Source organism: Camelus ferus, chromosome 1 (genome assembly GCF_009834535.1).
Source record: "Camelus ferus isolate YT-003-E chromosome 1, BCGSAC_Cfer_1.0, whole genome shotgun sequence".
Taxonomy (NCBI): Eukaryota; Metazoa; Chordata; class Mammalia; order Artiodactyla; family Camelidae; genus Camelus; species Camelus ferus.
This window is the reverse complement of record NC_045696.1, coordinates 104132001-104155034: the sequence shown is the minus strand read 5'-3', so window position 1 is coordinate 104155034 and position 23034 is coordinate 104132001. Positions and strand designations below refer to the sequence as shown.

General features: G+C 33.0%; 1 protein-coding gene across 2 annotated transcripts in view; it reads left to right on the top strand.

Moving 5' to 3' along the window:
• Positions 1–23034, top strand: part of SLC25A36 (solute carrier family 25 member 36) — a 35517-nt gene that overhangs the window by 3148 nt on the left and 9335 nt on the right. Inside the window, exons 2-5 of one of the 2 annotated variants that reach the window (XR_004322793.1) lie at positions 9836–10000; positions 13335–13412; positions 15530–15630; positions 19371–19473. Coding sequence is in view for 1 of the 2 variants with exons in the window: in XM_032487423.1 (XP_032343314.1) it covers positions 9836–10000; positions 13335–13412; positions 15530–15630 (344 nt within the window). In the remaining variant the exon portion in view is untranslated. The remainder of the gene's footprint in view (positions 1–9835; positions 10001–13334; positions 13413–15529; positions 15631–19370; positions 19474–23034) is intronic. The other variant, XM_032487423.1, reaches the window with a different exon arrangement.

The window sequence follows — 23034 nt, the reverse complement described above, 5'->3', positions numbered from 1 at the left end:
GTATATGAAGATATAAGCAATATGTTTTAAAATTCTTTGATAGATCTACATCATTTAGTGTGCTGGCTGCATTTGTCCACCAAGAGGCAGTTTGCTTTTTTTCTATTTGAGAGGCAGATTGTCTCAATGGGAGAAATAAACCTTCAGCCTTTAAGTGGATGAATTTTTTCCTATGTAGCTCCTGTGACAGCTTAATACATACAGTGAGTGATTTCAGATTATCTAAGGAATTGTTTATTTTTTATGTCCTGGAATTAATCAGCCCATTTATTATTTATTATTTATTAATTCAGTAAGAAATTCACATTTGGGTGTCAGTTATGTTGAAATGTCATAATATCTGTTATATTACCTGTTTCCTTGTAAGATCAGGGCAGAATACTTTAAAGTATAATTAATGTGATTTATCTACACTTTACTTTGTCTATATTTTCATAATTTTTACAACCTTTTCCTTCTTTTTTTTCCCCTCATAAAAAATGCATTCTTTCATTCTTACTAACAGATTGTAAGACTAAGGGAAATTGCTTATCCTGATGTGAAATATTCTCAAAAAAACTTGCTTTCCTGGAAGGGGATTGGTATAGTATAGCATTGTGGGTCGGGGACCCCTGGAAGTTCCCAAGACCCTTTTGGGGTGATCTAAAATGTTAAAGCTGTTTGTGTAAAAATGCTAAGACATCATTTGCCTTTGCACTGTGTTGACATTCAGACCGATTGTGCAAAAGCAGTGATGGGTGGAGCTGCTCGTGCCTTAACACGCATTGGGGCAGTAGCATCAAACCTTGCTAGTCGTCTTTGGCACTTGAAATGTGAAAAACCAGTTTTGCTTAAGAATGTTCTTGAAGCAGTAAAAATTAATTTTATTAAATCTTGACTCTTGAGTACACATCTTTCATTTCATGTTCTGCCTGGCAGAATGAGAAATAAGAATAAAGTACTCCTGCTTCCCAGGGTGGTTCTGCAGTTGTTTCAGCCTCAGGCCAGACCAGCCTCATTATTCACAGGAGCCACTCTTGAAAGAACGATTGATAGACATACTGTGGCTATTCAGACTGGAATATTAGGCAGACATTTTCTCAAAAAAATGAAAGCAGTGGGCCTGATGCTTCAAGGAAAACCACTGATAGCATTTGTTACCTTCTGATAAAATATGAGTTTTCAAGCAAAAGTTAGAATTTTTGCAATCTTGGATTGACAGGAAATGTAATTTTTTAAATATTGTATAGTAAAATGTGTTAATATTTGGAAGCCCTATATAACCCAGTGAAACAATATTTTTCAAATGACCAGTGCATGATGTTATAGTGTCATGCATGGGTAAAAAGATTCAGAATATAAAATGAAGCAATGGGTTTTAATGCAGCAGTATGAAAAGTTTATTGATACAGTTCAGATTCCATATTGCAGCTAACTTTAAGAACCAGCACATATCCAGTTTTAGTATAATAATGAAAAATATCCACAATTATCTGGAAAGTAGATTATGTTATTAATTGAAAGGTTTCAGTGCCATAGTCGGCAGGGTGTGTGGGGAGTAGTGGAACAGGATAAAGGTGAATAGTGGGAATGCATTGTCGTTCCAAGTAGGGGAATGGTGGGGTCTTACTGAGAAGGTGACTTTTGAACAAAGACCCAGAGAGGAGAGAATTAACTGTTCAGAGGGAAAAAGCAGTGAAAAGACCCTAGGGTAGGAGCCACAGTAATGAGGCAAGTATAGCCAAAGTAGTAGAGCCTTGTTAGGCTTTTTAAAGACTCTGGCTTTTTTTCTGAAATGAGAGGAGTCATTGCAGGAGTTTTAAAGGCTAACTCTGGTCACTGTGTTTAGAAAAGACTGTACACAGGCAAGGCCAGAAGTAGGGAAATGATTCGGCAGTTGGCGTAATCAAAATGAGAGGTAAGCATCCGTCAGAGAAGGTTGTAATATATTGGATGTAGAGTGTGAAGGGAAAAAAAGTCAGAAATAACTCCAAGTATTTAGTTTAGGCACCTGGAGGGAAGGAATTGCTTGCTGTTAACTGGGATGGACAGGGTTGCCAATGGAATAGGGTTGGAGTGGAGGAAGATCAGTATGGGGTTCCATTTAAGATGTGAGAAGTTTGAGAAGTAGAGAGGTCAAAAAGCCAGTTTGTGTAGATGGATGGATATATTAGGTGAGTCCAGGAAAGAGGTCTGGACTAGAGATATACATTCAGTAGTTCGTGGAACATCGATGGTTCCATGAGCCTAGATGAGATCCCTAAGGGAGTGAATATAGAGCAGAAGAGAGGACCAAAGACTGACCTCTGAAAACTTCAACAAAAGGGATCAGAAGAGGAGGAACCAGCAAAGTAGACTTAGAAAAAGTGACCCAGAAAATGTGTTCTGAAAGTCAAGTGAAGAAGCATATGTACAGTATTTAAGAAGGAATGGGTGATCAGTTATCATATGTTACTGTCTGTTAAGACATGATCTGAGAGCTGTCAATGATTAAGTTTAAGAATTGGAGACCTTTGGTGACCTTGATTAGCAATTTGCAATGCAGAGCAGGGAGTAAAAGTCTGATTGGAGTGGGAGAGAAATTAGAGACAGTAAATGAAGGGAATTTAAAGATTTGCTGCAAAGAGAGAGCAGTAGTTTGAGGGGGAGATGTTTATTTTTATTAAACCTACCACATACCCTCAGTATATTTTGTTTCTATGGTGAATTTTAGTCCTCAGAGTCTGATATCATTGTTTTCCCTTACAGTAGAGACTGTACAGCTACATCTTGTGCTGTGTGATAATGGCTTCCTTCTATGTTTCCATGTTTATCAAGTTGTTGGCTAATGGTTTTTTTTTCCCAATATTATTAGTGTTTTGAGTTTGCTTTAGCCTTTTGAATAAGCCTAGCTTGTTAATTTTTTTTCCTGCGTGAGAAACACTACATATACTCCCCAAAATACCATTATTTTCAGCCACTTTTAAACCTAACTTTTCATAAGTTAATCTTCCAATTATGTAGAATATGTCCTTCATTCTTCAAGGACTTATATTGTCTCTTGCCTAAACACTAAAGCTTCAGAGAAAATAACTCTACAAATATATTACCAGAGAGCCAATTTTTAGTAAGACTTCCAAGTGATTTTTGTAGCATTTCAGAGACAGGCTACATGTTTTGCGATTAAAAGACTCCATGGCTAACATTTTAATGAATCTCTTCCTTAGTGGTATTTCTCAATTTGACTAATGCCCTAATTAGGAAATTACAGTGGAGTGTTACCTGTAGCAGAAAAATGACAAAATACTTTAACATATTCACTTTGCTTTAGACACCTTAACACTGCAAATGTCTGACATAATAGGTTTGCTTAATGTTAGCAGAAATACATTTCTAAAGTACCTATTTTATATATCTGTATACCCACTTACATACACATATCAATATTGTGGACCCAGTCAGAATAGATTAAATTACCTTGCCTACTGAAAACAAGTTTCCTGATTTGTACATGCTCAAAAGGTTAAAATCAAAGGTAGTCTAACAACCACAGTCTTAGACTCAGAATCCCAGTTGTTTATCATGATCCACCCTTTCCTTAGCAAAAACCTGGCATAGATTCCTCCATAGGTTGGTTAATAAAAGTCCTTTATAGCCAGGGGATCTGAATATAGTGGTTCAGGCTTTTGGGGCTCTCTTGCTGGTGGGGTTTTGTGTCTGCATGGACCTAAGGATTTATGACTCTTGGCATCATGGCTGAAACTGATCTGCTAGCTATTCATATTTACTTAGTGAATAAATTTTTTCCCCTTCCCTATCCTCCCCCAACCCCCAACCACCCCACCCCCCACCCGCCTTCTGATTCATGTGTTGCTGCAACTTGGGTGTGGGAGAGTATTTTGGGGCCCTCAGAGGCTTTCCTGTTTCTTGTAAGACCTGTTTGCAAAGATTTTTTTTGTTTAGTTTTGTTTTTTTAAGCCAGTTTTTTGGTTACGTTGTGTGTAGCTTCAGGAAAGAAGGAAGGATGGAAGGAAGGAAGGAAGGAAGGAAGGAAGGAAGGAAGGAAGGAAGGAAGGAAGGAAGGAAGGAAGGAAAATCTCCATTCTAAGCAGCTTTTAGCCACTGCTTACTCAAGGGATCCGTAGGCCCTTAAGTAGTTAGAACCTGTGGAATGTCAGAATTTTTATCCTCACTATATATAATAACAAGGGGAAGCAACATCTGAAAGTTCTCAGACATTTACACTTACAAAATACCATAAGCTAAAAGTGTGTCTACACTGCAGTAAATTCACAGGTGACTTGATTACTTACTGTATAGTTTGGCAAACATCATGAAAATAGAATAGTTTTAAATGTCTTATAAAGGTGTTTAGTGATAACCATTTTAAACAATTCTTAAACATTCTCTAAAATCAATACATAGTTATGTTACCTGATTCTTACCAAGCAATCTTGGCCTCATATCTTTAAATGACATTTGCCTATAAAACTTTAAAATAAGCGTTGATCCAAGTAGTTTTACTAAGAATATATAGCAGAGGCGTTCTAACCTGGATATACCAAGGATATAGTGACATTTTAAAAATTTTATATTCATAATCTTAGAAACTGTTTCCTTTCTAGATTTTTGATGTTACAGAATAACAAATTTATATGCTCTTCAGCTACCAAACTTGGCTGTTCTCTCCTTAGAATTCTTTGCTAATCAAAGCATTTAAAGCAAATGACTGAGCAACTTTAAATTGTAACTTTTTTATTTTAATACTAAAGCATCCAATTTAGTACTTTTATTAGTAGCAAACTACATTGGTGACATCTTGTGGTTGATCTTAACCCATTGTCCTCCTCACTGGATCAGGAGGGCTTAGGACCAGTTAGAAGGCAAGAAAGAAAATGAGGGCCTGCTTTAAGGCACTTGCAGTGGGAATATTGAGGAGACATTCTTTGCTTTACTTCCATCTTGAGTACTTGGTGCCCTTAATCATTAGGCCTCTAAGGGGTTCTGCAGGGTACTTCTCTTTGGAATTTACCTTTGCAAGCCTTTCTTCCTCTTTGCCGAGACAGTTACCCTTCCCATTTGTTTCATTGCACATGGAGAGAAAAGAGATCAATGTAGTTAACTCTGTTTCACAACTAGATATTTTAAATGTTTATTGACAGCAATAGTTTTTGTTCTCTGCATAAATTCTAATGATTCCAGTGTACATAATAATTACTTCAGTATGACTTAAGATAAAAGTAGCATGAGAAACACTGGAGTGTCACTCCTGTACCACATACCTATTGCATTTTATAATGTAAAACTGCTTCAGGACAGCCTAAATGCTTGTTGTGTACACCCACTTACACCACTCCCCAGTTTGATACAGTTTAGATCATCATTATGTATTTTACTTGTTGAGATGGTTTTTTAGGAATCACAATGTATATCTTGTCTGTAGTCTGGCCATAAAGTATTTGTAATAGTTCTGTTACAAAATTTTAGTTGCTATTATCAGTAATAGATGCTGACAACTTTAGTAGCTAATACTTACTAAGTACATTCTATGTGTCATACCACAAAATAACTTTACATGAGTTATATCATACCATCTTTACAACAAGCCTGTAAGGCCTAGGTGTTGTTTTTTCCCTGCTGGGTTGGTTGGTTGGTTTCTCTGTGTCACATGTTTATTCTCTTGAAATCAGGAATGACTGGGTAGGACATAGGTAGTCATTCTTATTATGTGCTAACTTGGCTTTTTTTTTTTTTTTTAATTATGGAAGTAATTTATGTTCATTGTGAAAACCAAGAGTATATTCTTTAGGTTTTACAGAATATAAGATCAAAACAAATATGCATGTTTATTACAGATTTGGGGCCTATTGGGTTTTATGCTCAATAAGTTTACAAAGTAAATATATTAAACAGCTTAAAAAATAAAAGCTAGGCAAATCCAAATTAAAGTATGATTTGCTATAATAAATCACTACGATAGTGTGAATACTGTGTAGTTTACCACCCAGGCTCTCTTTAGCTCTGCAGTGTATACTGCAGTGTATACTGTGGTGATTCACATCTCTTACCACTTGGCCTCAATTAACATAAATAAACTGTGACTTCTGTTTAAGATTGTCCTTGGGCCTTATATGTAATTAGATTTTAAGCCTATTTCATAGATGTTTAAAAATATTGGTTTCTTGTTTGTTGAGTGTAGAGGTCTTTCTTGGATCTAGTTAATTTTTTCTCAAATCTCTTAGCCCTACCATGTATCTAATTGATGTTTGATTTGTGAAAATACAATGGTTTTGATCTTTTGGGGGGGGGATTAAATTCTTTAAATTTCATATTTAAAACTCTAAGTGGAATTTTTTTGAAATCTTAATTTTATTATAATTAAAAAATCACATATAATTGTATTTGACCCCAGCTAGTTTGTATATTAGCATTTCCTACTAATTTTCACATATTTGGGTTTTTTTTTTCATCAGATTTATTAAGGTATAATTATGTGCAGTAAAATTCGCTCTTTGTTAAGGGTATACAGTTAGAGCTGTTCATCGAGTTTTGGCAAAAGTGTAAGGTGCTGTAACCTCTACAGACATACCTCTGGAGATAACCTGCAGGTTCAGTTCCAGGCCACTGCAATAAAATGAATACCACAGTAAAGTGAATCCTGTGAGTTTTTAGCTTCCCAGTGCATATAAAAGTTATGTTTATACTAAACTGTTGTCTATTGTGCAATAGCATTATGTCTTTAAAAAAATTTATATGCCTTAATTAAAAAATACAGTTGACCCTTGAACATGGGTTTGAAATGTGTGGGTTCACTTATATGCACTTTTTTTTTTTTTTTCAGTAGATATATACTACAAAACAACATGATCCATGATTGATTGAATGCAGACCCACAGATACGGGAGGGATTTTTGATTGTTCAGAGGGTTGGCACCCCTAAACCCCACATTACTCAAGGGTCAACTCAGAAGTGCTACCCATCATCTGACAACACAAGTTTGCTGTAAGCCTTCAATTTGTGAAAAACAAAATATTTGCAAAGCACAATAAAGCGAAGCACAATAAAAGGTGATGTGCCTATATTATAATCAAAATATAGATCACTTCTGTTATCCCAAGGATTCTCCATGCCCTTTGCAGTCAGTCCCAGCTCCACTACCTCTTAGTAATTAACTGATCTCATTTCTGTTCTAGTTTTGCCTCTTTTAGAGTGTCATAAAAATGAAAATGTTATAAAATGAAAGTCTTTTGTGCCTGGCTTTTTTCAGTTAGCATAATGCTTTTGAGATTCCTCCAGGTTGTTCTTTTTATTACAGAGCAATAATCCATTGTTTGGCTGTACCACAGTTTGTCTGTCCTTCATCTGTTGATGGACATTTCGGTTGTTTCCAGTCTTGGGCTACTAAGAGTAAAGCTGCTATAAACTTTCATGGACAAGTCTTTGTGTAGACATGTACGGGCACACCATGTTTTATTGTGCTTTGCATTGTTGTGCTTCAGAGATAATGTGTTTTGTTTTTTGGGTTTTTTTACAAATTGAAAGTTTGTGGCAACCATGTGTTGAGCTAGTCTATCAGTACCATTTTTTCAGCAGCAATTTTTAATTGATATGTATGTTTTTTAGACTTTGTGCTATTGCACACTTAATATACTACAGTCTACTATAAACATAACTTTTATATACACTGAAAAACAAAAATCATGTGACACACAATATACTACAGTATACTGTAAACATAACTATTATATACACTGAAAAACAAAAAAAATCATGTGACTCACTCTATGGTATTCTGTATACTCTATGGTATTCACTGTATTGGGGTGCTCTTGAACTGAACCTACAATATCCCTGAGGTATGCCTGTATTTGTTGATTTTTCCCAGGTTAGCACCTTAGAAATGGGATTTCAGGGTTGAATGGCAGTAGTATTTAACCTTCTAAGAAATACCAGACTTTTTTTTTTTTCTTTCGAACTCTGTGCTTTTTTTTTTTTTCCAAATGTACCATTTTGCATTCTCACCAGCAACGTCTGAGGTTTGTAGTTGCTCTTTATCAACATGTGTTGTTAATCTTTTTCATTTTAGCCATTAGTAAATGTGCAGTGGTACCTCAATGTAGTTTTAATTTGCATTCTTCTGTTGACAGATGATTTTGAAATTTTTTTCTGTGTTTATTTGCATCCGTATATCTTTGGTGAAGTATCTGTTCAAGTCTAGTTTGAGTAGTTTTTTTTTTTTTAGTTTAATTCTCTACATAAGCACTTTATAAGATACGTGTTTTGCAAATATTTTCTCTCAGACTGTGGCTTGTCTTTTCATTTTATTAACAGTTTCTTCCAAAGAGTGGGCGATTTTAATTTTGATGAAGTCGTTTATCAATGTTTTCCTTTTATGATTCATGCTTTTTCTCTTTTGTTGTTGTTGTTGTTCATCTAAGAAATTTGTGCCTAATCTAAAGTCAGAAACATTTTTCTCCAAGTATTTTCTCTTCTAAAAGTTCTATAGTTTTCATGTTTTACATTTAGGTCTCCATTTTGAGTTAATTTTTTAAATATGGTTTGAGGTAAGAATCAAGTTTTATTTAGATATAGGTGTTCTCTTTTTAATTTGTTGTATTAATTAATATTTCACTCTTACTGCATAGTTTGTTTCAATTTTATTTTCTTGATGGCGTGTACTGTTACATTAATATGAAATATTCTTATTTAATGATTTCTTGTCCTAACTTTTATTTGGAGTGATATTGTTGTTATATGCCTGCTTTCCTTTTATTATATATATTTTTATACATACTTTTTTTTGTTGGGGGGAGGGTTAGGGGAGGTTATTAAATTTATTTACTTATTTATTTTTAAGTGGAGGTACTGAGGATTGAACCCAGGACCTCCTGCATGCTAAGCATGCATTCTACCACTGAGCTATAACTTCCTCCCATATATACTTTTTTTCAGTTCTAGAGGTGTAACTGTTTTGTATTTTTCTGTTGGTGGGCTGTTTTTCTTCCTTTCATGCCTGTTTTGGAGGTCTGGATTACTTCTGACTCAGTCTGCTTTGCTCGTTCACTGCAGTAAGAGCTCTTCTGAGTGATTTTCCTCTAGTTAGAAAGCAGTTTTCAGGGCTTCCTGGGGTAGCTTTTAATGCTCTTAAGAGAAAATTATTTCCCATTCTTGCATTTAAAAACTTACTCACCCTTTCTCATATGTCTTTTGAAAGCTTAAATAATATCATTTAAGAGCTTTTATTTTGTTGTTTTCGTGATTGATCCTTGTATTTAAATTGGGTTCTTCTAACTCAGCCTACCTACTTTGCACAAATTTCCACATGTGGGCCTGAGAGATTCAGATTTTGAGACTCAAATGCCGTATTTATTTGTAAGTGAAACACTTCTGGGTATTTGGATATTTAAAATATGAGACATGTATGAATATCCATTCGTGATTTATTTCTTGTTCTCAAGATCATTTCTTAAGTTTTAAAAGATAGGTTTGGAGTTTGAGAGATAGGATATACCTCAAATAATGATCTAGGTTTCAACAAAGCCGTAAGTAATATCTGGGCAGGGAGTACCAAATAGACCCTTAAAATAGTATTTAAGCTGTGTTGTCTTACACCAGTAAATTTTAGAGTCAACACACACAATTTGGAGTCTTTAGCTAATTATTCTTGCTAGATAGATATTTAGCTACTGAAAGTGTTTTGCATACAGTCAAATAAGTAAAACATTAAATTAAAAAATGTTTAGTCTTCAGAAATCAAAATTCTCAATTTTAGTACCTTTGCAAAGCCCCAGTTGCTCACACGTTTCACAGCTCAGTGCATATTTACTAATTTATGAATTAAGTAGGTAAGTTTTGTTTCTTTCATTTTTTTTGTAGATGTGGTGGTACAGTGGGAGCTATTCTGACATGTCCACTGGAAGTGGTAAAAACACGGCTGCAGTCATCTTCTGTGACACTGTATATCTCTGAAGTTCAGCTGAACACCATGGCTGGAGCCAGTGTCAACCGAGTAGTGTCTCCGGGACCTCTCCATTGCCTAAAGTGAGAGCACAGGATTCATGACTTTTTTTTTTCTTTTGTCTGTTTACCTTAATGATGCCTATGTTTGTTTATTTATATTCTGCCATATTTTAAGAGGTTTTTACAAACTTAATGACAGAATTACTCTGCTATATTCCTTAGAAACAGTGATCCCTAATGGAAATGTACAGTAATTCAAATAATGTAAAATGTTATATTGTTTCCAAGTAATGTGTATTTGGAATATTTTTCTACATTTATCCAGTGGATTTATTTTCTAAAGCTATTTAAGGTATTTTATTTTGGATTATGAATTCATTTGTTTTTGAAATGTGATTTTGTTAAATGCTAATAACAACTCTTTGCATATTTTGAATTTTCAAAGTACTCACACAAGTAAGTACATCTAATTAATAACAGTCTGATTTTTATATAACCTAAATATAACAGATACAAAGCATAGTTATAAAAACATGATTCAGTGTTAGGCATTTCTTGATTTGAAAAAGATTTATTTTTATGTTTTACCATACCTCATTATGTTCCAAATTGGATTTGAAATTTCAAAACTGTTGAAATTAGGTTTTACATGTTTAAACTTACATATACAACTGAATGTCTTGTGTGTCTGTCTTATCAGCTCACTTGGGACATAATCTATTTGAACTTAGTTCAGTAGTGTTTATTTTGTAGTAGCAAGTAAACTCATACTGTGTGTTTGCCTTCACTACCAAAAGATTTCATCACTCTTCTTTTTTCAAACTTACCTAAGTACATGAGTAGGTAGAATAAAATTGATAACAGTTTTAGGTTAAAATGCCATAGTTAGAGGTAAAACTTCTATCTAACTAGTAATAGAGTATTTTAATATCATGATTTTGATAGTTACTACCACTGATTACCTCTCCTTAAAATTCTTCCTTTGATCTTTGTACAATACCGTGAGTCAATGTCACGTTTCATCTGTCATCAGTATCCAGTGACTTCCATGTCTACATTTTCTTCTCTTAACCTCTCTTCACTCTCATTCCCATTGTTTCCCTATTCAGGGGTGCCATCCTAATCAATGTTTCATGGCTGCTTCTTCCTTTTTTTATTTCCCGACATCTTTATTGAGATATAATTTACATACTATAAAATTCATCCATTCAAAGTGAACAGTTCAGTTTTCTGTTCACAGATTTGTGTAGCCATCACCACATTCTAAATTTAGAACATTTTCATTATCACCACAGAAAGAAACCCTTCCCTTTTAGCAGTCACTCCTCACTTTCTTCTTTCCCTCTCCCCCTGGGCAATAACTACTAATCTACTCTCTGTCATTATAGATCTGCATATTCAGGACATTTTGTGTAGAAGGAATTAGATACACGATATGTGGCCTCTTGTGACTGGTTTTTTTCACTTAGCGTGTTTTCAAGCTTCATGTGTGTTGTAACAAGTATCTTTTTATTGCCAAATATTTCATTATGTAGATACATACCACATTTAATTTATTCACTCATTTATTGGTGGACATTTGGATTGTCTCCACTTTTTGAGTATTATGAATCATACCATTATAGGGATGTATGTTCTATTTCTCTTGGGGATATACTAGGAGTAGGATTTCTGAGTCATAGGGTAACTTTATATTTAACATTTTGAGGAACTGCCAAACTGTTCTCCAGAGTGGATATATCATTTTGCATTCCCATCACCAATGAATGAGATTTCTAGTTTCTAAACATCCTCGCCAATCCCTGTTTTTCTCCAGTTGTCTTGATTGTGGCCGTCGTTAAATGGGTATGAAGTGTTTTATGACTTCTTATCCAGGAACTGTGGGAAATCCCCCCAGGCTCTCTTGGTTTCTTAGGGGCTCATGGAAGAGTTTCAAGAGATCTATAAATTAAGTGAAATTGTGTGCAAAATTGTGAGTGTTTGCAAATGTTCGTTTTCTTAAAAGGATACTTCCTTAACTTCTCAAGGGTTTTATAACACAGAAAGGGCTAACAAACACTGACATCTTCAAAATGTGCTCTACAACTTGTCACTCTTAGTTCTTCTTCTGTCTAATGTAGTTTTACCAAAATGGTCTCGTATCACCTGTGTCATCTGACAACAGGATAAAAACGCAAATTGCTGAGCTATTGAATCAGAGTACTTTGAGGGTGGGATCAGAGAAATTTGGATTTTAAACAAATGTCCCAGTAATAACGATAATATTATTAAGATTTATCAAGTATTTACTGTGAGCTCTTTTTATATTAACTTACTTAGTCATCACGGTATACCTCCCCCCTCCCCAGGAAAAGTACTGTTTTTCTCTATTTACTACTGATGAAAATAAGGATAAGAGAAAAGTTATTACTTTATGTTCTTACAGCTAGTTGGTTTCCAAAATTGGGTTTTATATTGAGAAATCTGACCCCATGATTCAAGCCCTTAATTAACCATTTTGCTCAGTTGCCCTCCAGGGGGGAGATCATTCTTAGGCATATAGTTGCTCAGAACCGTTGGCCTAGTCTGTTAACTCGGAATTAAAATACATGCTCTTTCTCAATCTGTATTTCTTCTTACTCAAAACTTCATTTAGTAGCTCACCTCAGAAAATCTTCCATGACTTTGACATGCCTGTTTCTTTCCCTGCTGGGCATCTGTAGCTAGTTTGTGTAGTATTTGCTTATTAATATGATCTGTTAAATTATTTGTTTCAATATAATTCTTTTTTCCGCAACTGGACAACAGATTTCGCAATGACAGAGAAATTTATCACCCTCTTATCTATCTCCTTAATCTGCTCAGTCTTTATATAGTAAGTGTTCAGCATAGTAAATGTTAACTGAGTAAAGGGAGAGATGGTAGCAGGCCGTCCATTTTTGCACCCTAAAGGATGTTAGGGTGATAGATTTTTGCTATAGCATTTCACTGGAATGGTTGGATAAGATAATGCTGCAATACCTGGAAGTTGTCCAGTATCGAGGATAGGACCTCAAATACTAGGAGGGAACTATATTTCTAACTGGGAATAGATTTTTCTGGTAAAGATAGTAAAATGGAGGAGATTAAAGATAAGAATAGCATGATCATATGAAAATAAATGTAGAAATCTGTATTGTTATATGTCTTTAAAACTTTCAGGAAAGAATCTGAATGGAGATCTTTTTTTTATCACTAATAAATCTATTACTAGTCTTTAGTAACGTATGCTATGCTATGCTGAGAAAAACAGATTTTCGTAAGTGAGGAAAACTGACCGGAGCATTGTAACATATTATAGTACAAACATAAGGGATTTAGACTCTAAGTTTGCTATGTAAATAAAGTACCACACTTTGAACGACATTCTTTTCTAAATAATATTTTTCTCTTTCAGGGTGATCTTGGAAAAAGAAGGGCCTCGTTCCTTATTTAGAGGATTAGGCCCCAATTTAGTAGGGGTGGCTCCTTCCAGGTAAAAAAAAAAAAGAAATACGTTTAATTATTCACATTCTAGCAGTTTCTCTTGTTTCATGCTTAATGAAGGTAGATGCTGAAGAGAAGTGGAAGTGATGAGGATAAAGCACTATGGTGTAACAGTTACCAGTAACCATCTAAAAGGGTAGACAGATTGTACCATATGTAGGTGCAAAGGACCTCTTAGTGAGATCGTTGTGAAGCAATTTTTGCATTAAGTTCAAGAAGCCAAAAAGGCCTTTACATTAATTTGTCATTTTTCTCAGATAATTTTTTATCTTAGATTGATATCTTCCATGATAGAACATTGTACAGAGTTGACATTCAGAGTGAAAATGTATTCCCAGATCTCTGTAACCAAACAGTATAGCAGGTCCATGTCTCATTATTTATCGGATTTCAACTTTATATCAGTTCTTTAAAAAATGATCACAAATTTCATTTCTTATGTGAAAACTAAAAAAATGTATAGCATAAAGCTTGACATTCCACTTTAAACACATCACCTCTCACCCCATGCACCTTCCCACACACACTTACTCTTCTCCCCATGGATAACCACCCTTGATAAACAGTTTGGTTTATTGTCTTCCATTAATTTTCCTGGCTTAACATGTACATAAAATAGATAATATGTATACTTACTATCACTTACATAAATTGAATCCTATTAAAAATATTTCAACAAATTTGTCTTGAAGCTTTTTCCCTGAAAATATGTAGAGTTTTTAATTGTATAATTTGACTTTCCCATCATGAATAAGCATTCCCTTATTGATAGACCTTTAGATTTATTTCCAGATTTTTCCTGCTAAAAACAAGGGTTTTGTGAATGTAGCTGTACCTTTATCCTTGAGTACTTAAGCAAGTATTTTTCCTCAGGATAACTACCTAAAATAATTTCCGGATAAGAGGGCATATGCACATTTAAAATTAGTGAATATTACTCAGTTGCCTTCTGAAAAGGCATTATTCTCAAATAGTGACTTAGTTGCTCTTTGTCAACATATTATTACCAATACTGGCTACTGTCCATGTCTCTTAATACTTGCCAACGAGACTAGACATTTTTCACTGTTTAGGTGTACATTTGTTTTATTTCTGGTGCGGTCATGCCCTCCTCCTTATAATTATTTGTCATTTGTATATCTCATCTGTGAATTACCTATATATATTCTTTGCCCATTTTCTCATTAGGGTGCCTTTTTCTTATTCATTCCTAGTAATGCATTATTTATTCTTCATAATTTGGTATCATTAAATGTATCCTATTTTTCTTTTCTTTCTCATGAAGTAGAATGTTTCATTTTAAATTAATTTCTCTTTTTTCTTAAGCACATTAAAAAGCACAAAATGGAGACTCCCCATTTGTACTTGTTTGTTTATTCTGACCCTTATTGGACAAATAATCAGAATTTTGGGGAAATAACAGGATATTTGATACAGTAAGAAAGTCAGTCAGTGCCTAGAAGGCTAAATCAGTGATGAGGTAGTTGGGATGCGTTGAGTTACAATAAATAAGTTAACAGGGAAAATATTTACAGATTTGATGCAGTGTTTACGAATGTTAGCAAGCATGATCTGACCTGATGGGACTGATTTATTTTTCAGTTTTTTTGTCTAAGGATGCTCTGAACTACTCTGTAGTATAGATTAGCATATACCACAGTACCTCAAAATTGTTTAACATACACTTTGATCACTTGGGTCAGTTCTACCTCCCTCTCTTTAAAAAAACCTGTAATGCATTTACTTAAGTATATTTAATTTAGTCTTAGCATTACATAGGCCTTCTAGCCTTACTCATGTGTTTTCCAGTCATCAAACTCTTACAGAAATACTTTTCTGTTTTAATTAGTCAGTTGCTATCAAAATACTGGGATGCAGTGTCTGGGGATGCTTTACATTTGAATTTATCTTTAATGAGTTGACACGAAAAGTACTTCATGGTCTTCATGGAAAAATATGTATGTGATGTTATGTAAGAATGTGGCTAAGGCTTTGTTTATGTTTTTAGATTTCTCCACTCTAAATAATAAAGATCAATTTACATATCATTTAAATCTTAGGAATTAAGCAACACGCTTATTGACAAAATTTAAATCTTTATTTTAGAGCAATATACTTTGCTGCTTATTCAAACTGCAAGGAAAAGTTGAATGGTTTATTTGATCCTGATTCTACCCAGGTACACATGATTTCAGCTGCAATGGCAGGTATGAATATATAATATTAAAAAACAAAAAATTTTCTGATACCTAGAGACTCAATACTGAATTCTGATGAATTTAACATTGCAAAGTTAAAGCAGTTAATGTGCTTTTCATTGATTAGCATCTGCAACATGATGTTTACATTTATTAGTATACAATAAATTTGATTAGGCAGTGTATGTAAAATCTGTTGTCAACTGGCATTTTTGTAATTATAAGTTTGTGATAGCATGCAGGTAGTACAATTTTTACATTGTCTTGTGTAGCCCACTGAATATTTAGTGATCACTTTTAACAATTTTAAGAATCCAACCATAATTAAACTATAAGTTACAGAGCTGTAATTTACTCTTTTTTCCTCAATTTCTGTTAGTGCCTTTTCCCTTTTTGCTGCATGTTTTGGCTTCTGCCTGAAATGTGCCGGCAGTTCTTGGTAAAGTATTCATTTTGTCCTGTGCTCAAATACTGAAATTTTTGTGAGTGATGTGTTACTGAATACTCAAGAGTTATTGTAATGTATATACTGAAAAACATGTTTAGCATTCCACACAAACCACACGAGATAGCACTCAAAATTTAGGCACCAGCTATGTGTACATGCTTGCTATAGAAATGTTTCCAGGAGCTCTTCCCTCATCACTGATGAGTATGTATGATTCTGAATTAAAACAGCTAGTCCTGGGTCTCTGCACTGCCTTAAAGATATACTGGGAGTTTGGTTTGATCAGTGTGCTTCTGGAATCTTTTGCTGCCATACATGTTAGACAAAGCCATGGTCTTTGGTTCTCATTAGAAAATTCTCTATAGTTTTCTGAGATATGTTGCATATTTAACCATACCTTCACATTTCCAAATTATGCTGTGACTTTATAAAGCAAATTATAACTGCTTTTATCAACTGTTGATCAATAAATTGAGTGTCAATTATGTGCTTAATAATGAGTGCGTTAAACTGTTAACCATTTTCTGTTTAGAAATAAAATGGATCAATTTGAACCACATACTTAACGAACTAAGTGTAAGTTTGAAATACTGATATCTGAAAGGTCAATAGCCTTATAATAAATCTAGCTTCTATCTTATAAATTGTTTTCATGGCTTTTTATATTTAGTAATTGTTGACTGACTCATTGAAGTTTTAGAGCTGGAAGGTAAAACTTCAAAGTACAAGATGGTAAAATATTCTTATTTACCAATGAAGAGAGATCTTGGGCAAGTTACATAATTTATGTGAATCTTTATTACCTTATCCTTGGAATGAGTAGGTTGCTCTACATAGATTTGTGTTTTGAAAATTAATTCTTTAGTACCATAGAGATCATCTAGTTACAACCAGAATTATTTTTTAATGTACATTTACAGGTGTTGGATACAAATAGTTATGATTTTACTTCTACAAATTTGAGTGTAGAAGTTAGTGGCTAATTTCAAACCATATAACCAGTATATTAGGATCTTTAACAGTATATTTCTGAATTGTTCAGTGTTTATTTTTTGTTTTTAACCCCAGAAAATTACAAAGAAATGTTGATCTTTCTTTTTTGAAAGAACTGAAATCAAGAAAGTAGATGAGCAATCATTTTAAGTTGAGGATAGTTATATATTCAGTATTGCAAATTTAGAGTTTCAGAATATCTCAGTTCCCACTGGAACATCTTTTTTCTTTAGACTGTCTCATTAGAATTTATTACTGTATGTCACATTCCAAAGATTTTCAGTGGAATTACATTTTGTACTTTTTTTTTCTCAAATATGTATGAATGTTAACTCATAGTTTTCTGTTTTTATCTATACATTGATACTATTTCCCAACTTGAATTCCTTGAATTTTGGTAAATTGATAGTCTTATACTTGTTCAGAGAATATTGCACTATACTCTTCCTGTGTAATTTGAAAATACTTCTTCCATTTGTTTGCAGTTTTTCTGAAAATGTTCTGAGAATTGTGCCTTCAGAGCTTCCTTGCACTATTCACAAGCATTAACATTTAGCTTTGCAGTTTTTATACATAACTACATGATTGGTGAAACTGAATGGTCCCATGCAGACTCATTAAGGTAGCCTTTTGCCCCCTTCATTCTTGTAATAATCTAGACCAAGTTGTACTGGTTTTTCCCCAGGATCATTTCAGAGGTCTTCTAAATACGAATTGAGAGTGCAAAGCGCTTAGAGGCAGTCATGTGAAAAATTATTTTTTAACTGTCTATTCCAAAAAAATGCTAACCTTGTCACTTTAGTATCAAAAATACACTAAAATGCATCATTAATGATATTGCCTGCCGGATTTTGCCACATCAAACAGCACACACGTCACAGATTTAGTAACATACCTTGTATATAATTTTTATTCCAAGTAACCTCTCAAGTCACTTGCATTGTGCATGTTATCCATATGAACTCGAATGTTTAGATACTAAGCCATTTTTTATTAAAAAGACAGTTTATTTAAAGGGGGTCTTATTTTCCTTTTTTTTTTTTTAATGTTTCAAGGGAATACTATAAGAATTTGATCTATAAACTTTCATGCATTGAAAATTTTTTTCCAGTTGTGAGGCTGTATAATCAAATTGAGTAATGATGACTCTGTTTTACCTGCCTTTTTTTTTTCACTCCTACATATGAACTTTGTCAAACTTAAGTATATCTTAGCTCTTGAAGGTACTTGTTTTCTTGAGACTATTTGTGTGTTTCTGTTTAAATGAATTTGTGTATCCTTCTATATACACCTGGACACAGGTGTGTATACAGAAATAGAATTAAATTTTTTTCTTTATTGTAACTCTCAATTTTCAAAAATTTTTATATGAAATTTACAGGCTTTTATATAAAACAGTACAGATTTAAAGGAAATGAATTCTGTTTTTTATTGGATTATATATTCTCAGAGTGACTGCTCAGTTTTTTAAAATGTCACTAATATAATTGTTTAGCACTACATAGCTGGTGGGTTTTATTTGCTTATGGTATTACTGTTAATTTTCAAGATACATTTTTCTATTTGATTTAAAGTTTAAATTTTTACTCATTAAATAGAAATTTTGTCTTACACATATAAAATATTTTAAAAAATACTTTGTCCATGGCAGTTTATTCAGCAAGATGGATGGTTAGACAGATGTTTTGTATGTTTGTGTGTAAACATTCTCCCTGTTTTTTTGTTTTGTAGAACACAAGAAAGTAAATACAAAATACCCAAAATATTTCATAAAAATGGATGTGCAATATTACTGATCATAGTGCAAAAGGTGGGAGGTGCTATTGTAGCAACCTGTGCTTTTTTTTTTTATTACAGTTACAAAATGAAGTTACTTGAATTTTTTAAAAAGATTTACTAAGTAGAATGATTGTTAAAGAATAAAAAATTGTGGTTTGAACTCTGATCATGGTAGATAATAATGGTAGGAAAATGGGATATGATGATCCCCTCTAAGTATTTTCTTAGATTCCCCTTTGACAAGGTTAGCATTTTTTCTTTAAGTCAAAATTGGTCTTCTTTTAGGTAAGTATATGGACTCTGAAACTGCTACAGATGGCAGAATTTTCAGTACTCGGTGCATTTTTTAAAAAACTATGGCCCATTCTGATAGTCCTTTCTTTTTCTTTTTTAACTTAAAATTTTCAAAAAAGTTAGATCTCACAGTAAATATTTCTCAAATCCTTCCAATGGGATTCATTTTGTACACATGTTTCTGATGAGGTCACTGCTTGTTGTTATGATACAGAAAAGCCTGTGTCTATTTTAGGCATTTACTGTACATTTCTCCCGAGAAAAGAGTGAGATCGTGTCATCTCATGCTCCCCATCCGCAGGTCACTTCCTGTAGAAATATGGACTAACTTAAACCTCGTGAGTACTGATCTGAGCATCTCTTGCAGCCTCTAGTTATAAGAAACACACCCTGGGAATTTATAATAGCTGTGGAATTAATAGAAGGCGGGAAATGAATTTTTATTTCCTGAATTTGTGTGTGCATTATCTTAGTATTTTATAAAACTTTAATTCTAATTCTTTTATACTATTCCTTCTATAGAAGGAAGAATGGGGTAACTTTTCAGTCTCATCGTGTAATAAAAGCCTGGGGTCTTTAGCTTGGCCATAGTAGCCTTGACCTCCAAAGAATTCCTTAACAGTATTTAAGATTTACAAAGCTATAAATGGTATCATACCGTTCTACAGCTTTTAGACAAAATAGTTCTCTTTGCTTAGCATAACATATTTTTAAAGTCTAATACAGTACTTTCTATTCTCTTGTCTGTTGATACTTGACTTTCTACTATCTTGCAAAAACATTGATCTTAATACCTACCATTACTTTCCAAATACGGGATAAGAATATATGGGATCTTAGTTGTTTTAGTTTTAATTCAGTTTTTTTTTTAAGTAGTTTTAATATATTTCTCCTAGAAAGTTAGGTGGGTTTTGTTCTTACAGAAATTAATTGAAATAAAAAGTATTGAAAATGCAGTAATACAGGTATCACTCACTTAATGAAATAAACATTTTCAACAAATTTACTATAAGCAGGATTTCTATTAATCTGGTTTTTAATTGGTTTAAATTATCGAATGAAGTCTTAGATGAAGCAAAATTTTAAAAATTGCGTTTTAGAAGTTTTTTAAAGCTTTCTAATAAAATATTAACCATACTACTAACAATATGGCCAATTTACTGCCATTTTGCTTTAACTGACTAACCTACAGATAGATTATTCATATACTTGTAAGTCAGTTTTAATGTTTAACAGGGTGCTCAGAATATTAATATAAAATAGCATATTGTCAGAATGTCACAAAATTTAAGTACCAAAATAAAAATAATAGGAAATTTCTAAATTTCACAGGGCACCATTCCCAGTATCTTTGTGAAGAAGTTTTTAGAAGAAGTAGGAAGATATGTTTAGCTTTGGCTCTTTGTTAACTTCAAATTGCCTTACCATACATAATTCTAAATTAGTGGTAAAATTTTGTTTCTTCCTGCTTGTTTTGTTTTTTGAATTAATAGGTTATATTTTTCTAGATTTAATTAGCTTACTGCTGTCTCCATAAATTATTAGAGTATCTTTGGTTAAGAGAATGAAATAGCATAAAGCCCAAGGACCACCTGGTAAAGGACAAATAGTTAATCCTGTAGATTATGCCTAGATTCTTTATCTAACTTAATGGTTCGCTGGCAGTTAGGCTAGTGTCTTTATTAAGAGCTAGCTTGTTACTGGGAAAGTTGAGCCAAAACAGCTATAGCGAGCACAGGTTACGGATAATAGCAGCTATATAGGGATAAGACGACAGCATTCTCTCACTTACCTAAATTTTAATGTGTTGTGTTCCATAGGTCAGTTTGTGTCTGGAAATGAATTTTAGTTAAGTGAGAAATACCTGTTGCTTGCTTCCTGTCATTGTTTATTAACCTGTACGGAGGATAATTAAAACTATAATTTATGAGTATTTAAAATTTATTCCTAGTAATATTTATAAATATTTAATGTAATATTTTAAAATTCACATATATAGGGCTTTTTCCAGCCTCTAATTGAGGGACTTTATGACTTGAAAGTGTTAAGCTTGGGTATTAAGTTTATATTTTTAGAAATAGAACTTCTATTTTTTTTTTTAAAAAAAAAGCTTTGATTCTCATTTTCTTTTCAAATGAAGTATAATAAATTGAGGCTTTTACCTAGACAGGCTGTTTTTTAAAAAGTTTGATATAAGCATTCCCAGTTTTAGGCTTTCAAAATTTAATAAAAAGGAAATGTTTTTTCTTAATTTTCACAGAATAATTAATAAAAACCATTGTGAGTAATGCAGATAAAGATAATTTTGTTGGTTGGTTCTGCTTGGTGGCTTTTTATTAATAAACTCCTAATATTACTTATAGACATTTAGCTAATACAAATATTGAAGTTTAAAATGAAAAATCATTAAGTCAGAGGTATGACCAGAATACTGATGTCTGGTGTATAGTAGCTTTAAAATAAAACTTGAATATCTTTAGCTTGACTTTCACATAGAAAAATGAGGTTCAAAAGGAAAAAAAAATACAGTACTCCATAACTCTATTCTCAATTAAGCCAGACCATGCAAGAAAAATCTTTTTCAAACAAAGTATTTTAAACTGATCAGTTTAATATTTTTCTCTTTCCTTTTACCAAGAATATATACATGAAAAGAACCTTTTTTTAAGACATGTTCCTGACACCCTGTCCAACATGTTAAGTTTTTATTATTTTAGTACTGGCTGCTGCTTACAAAATTGTTGGTCCCATTCTAGTTTTATGTGTATGTATATATGTATGTAGTATTAAAAGCACTTAAGAGAAATGGAGACTATATAACCATTACAAAATTATTAAAGGAGTTATCAAACCTAATTTTTATTTCATTTATCTTGCTTGATAAATAGATTCAATTTAAGCATCTTTTTGTGGAACAGCTGGCTATTTCTATGGTATTAAAACTGGATTAAGGGAGTAAAATTTGAGTTAGCTAATTATCTGACATTATAGAAAGGAAAAGAACCTGTGAGACTAAATTCCACTTTGTAGACAATGTAGTAAAATTATTATGCATTTGTAGACATATAGCCATACTAATTCTGAAAGCCAAGAAAGTTTTATGATTAGTTCTCCACTATATGTTAACTAAAAAAAACAAATTATTCCTAAGTGCACCATAGCATTTTTGTTCCTAGAAGTACTTTATTCATATTAAATGTGCTGCTTATATTTCAAAACCTTCCTAAAAATAACGTGCTTGACTTGCTAGTATTCGACAAAAAGTATAAAAGCAGTTAAGATCCTTAGACATTTCTGCATATAAGTTTTCACTGAATTTAAATGCCAACTGAATAAATGTAACCTCGTTGTAAGTAGCTCTATGAAGTTTGTGTAGCTGATCTTAAATATTTACAAGCCATATATTAATACCCTGTTTTGTATAGATGAAGCAATCTTTATAACTTCCTGTCATCAAGATTGCATTTCATGTGCTTCTGTTTTTTCATAACACTAGAAAGATAACAAGTAAAAGATACGCACTAGGCTAGAAGCATATTGTTCCAGAGATCTTAATTTACTACCTGGAATGAGCCATCTTAGGGGACCACCCTTTCGCACCGATAGTTAATACATAGTACTCCAGTTTTAAAGTAAACTCGAACTGCCTTCTACCTTAAGTTTCTCTCCTCAGTGTCTATAAAAGTGAGATTTATAACTTTTTGAACTTTTGAGTTTTTGTATGTTTTTAAGTGAATGAAAAAATCTGTCCTATTAATCCTAACAGAAACCTTATCTCTGTGATACCATTATTTTAACAGTATTAGTAAGTGTGTATTTGTATAAAGTATTCATAGGGCCAAACAACAATTCTTTCTGTTATACAGTCAACTTAAGAACAGATATTGGTAAATGCTGAC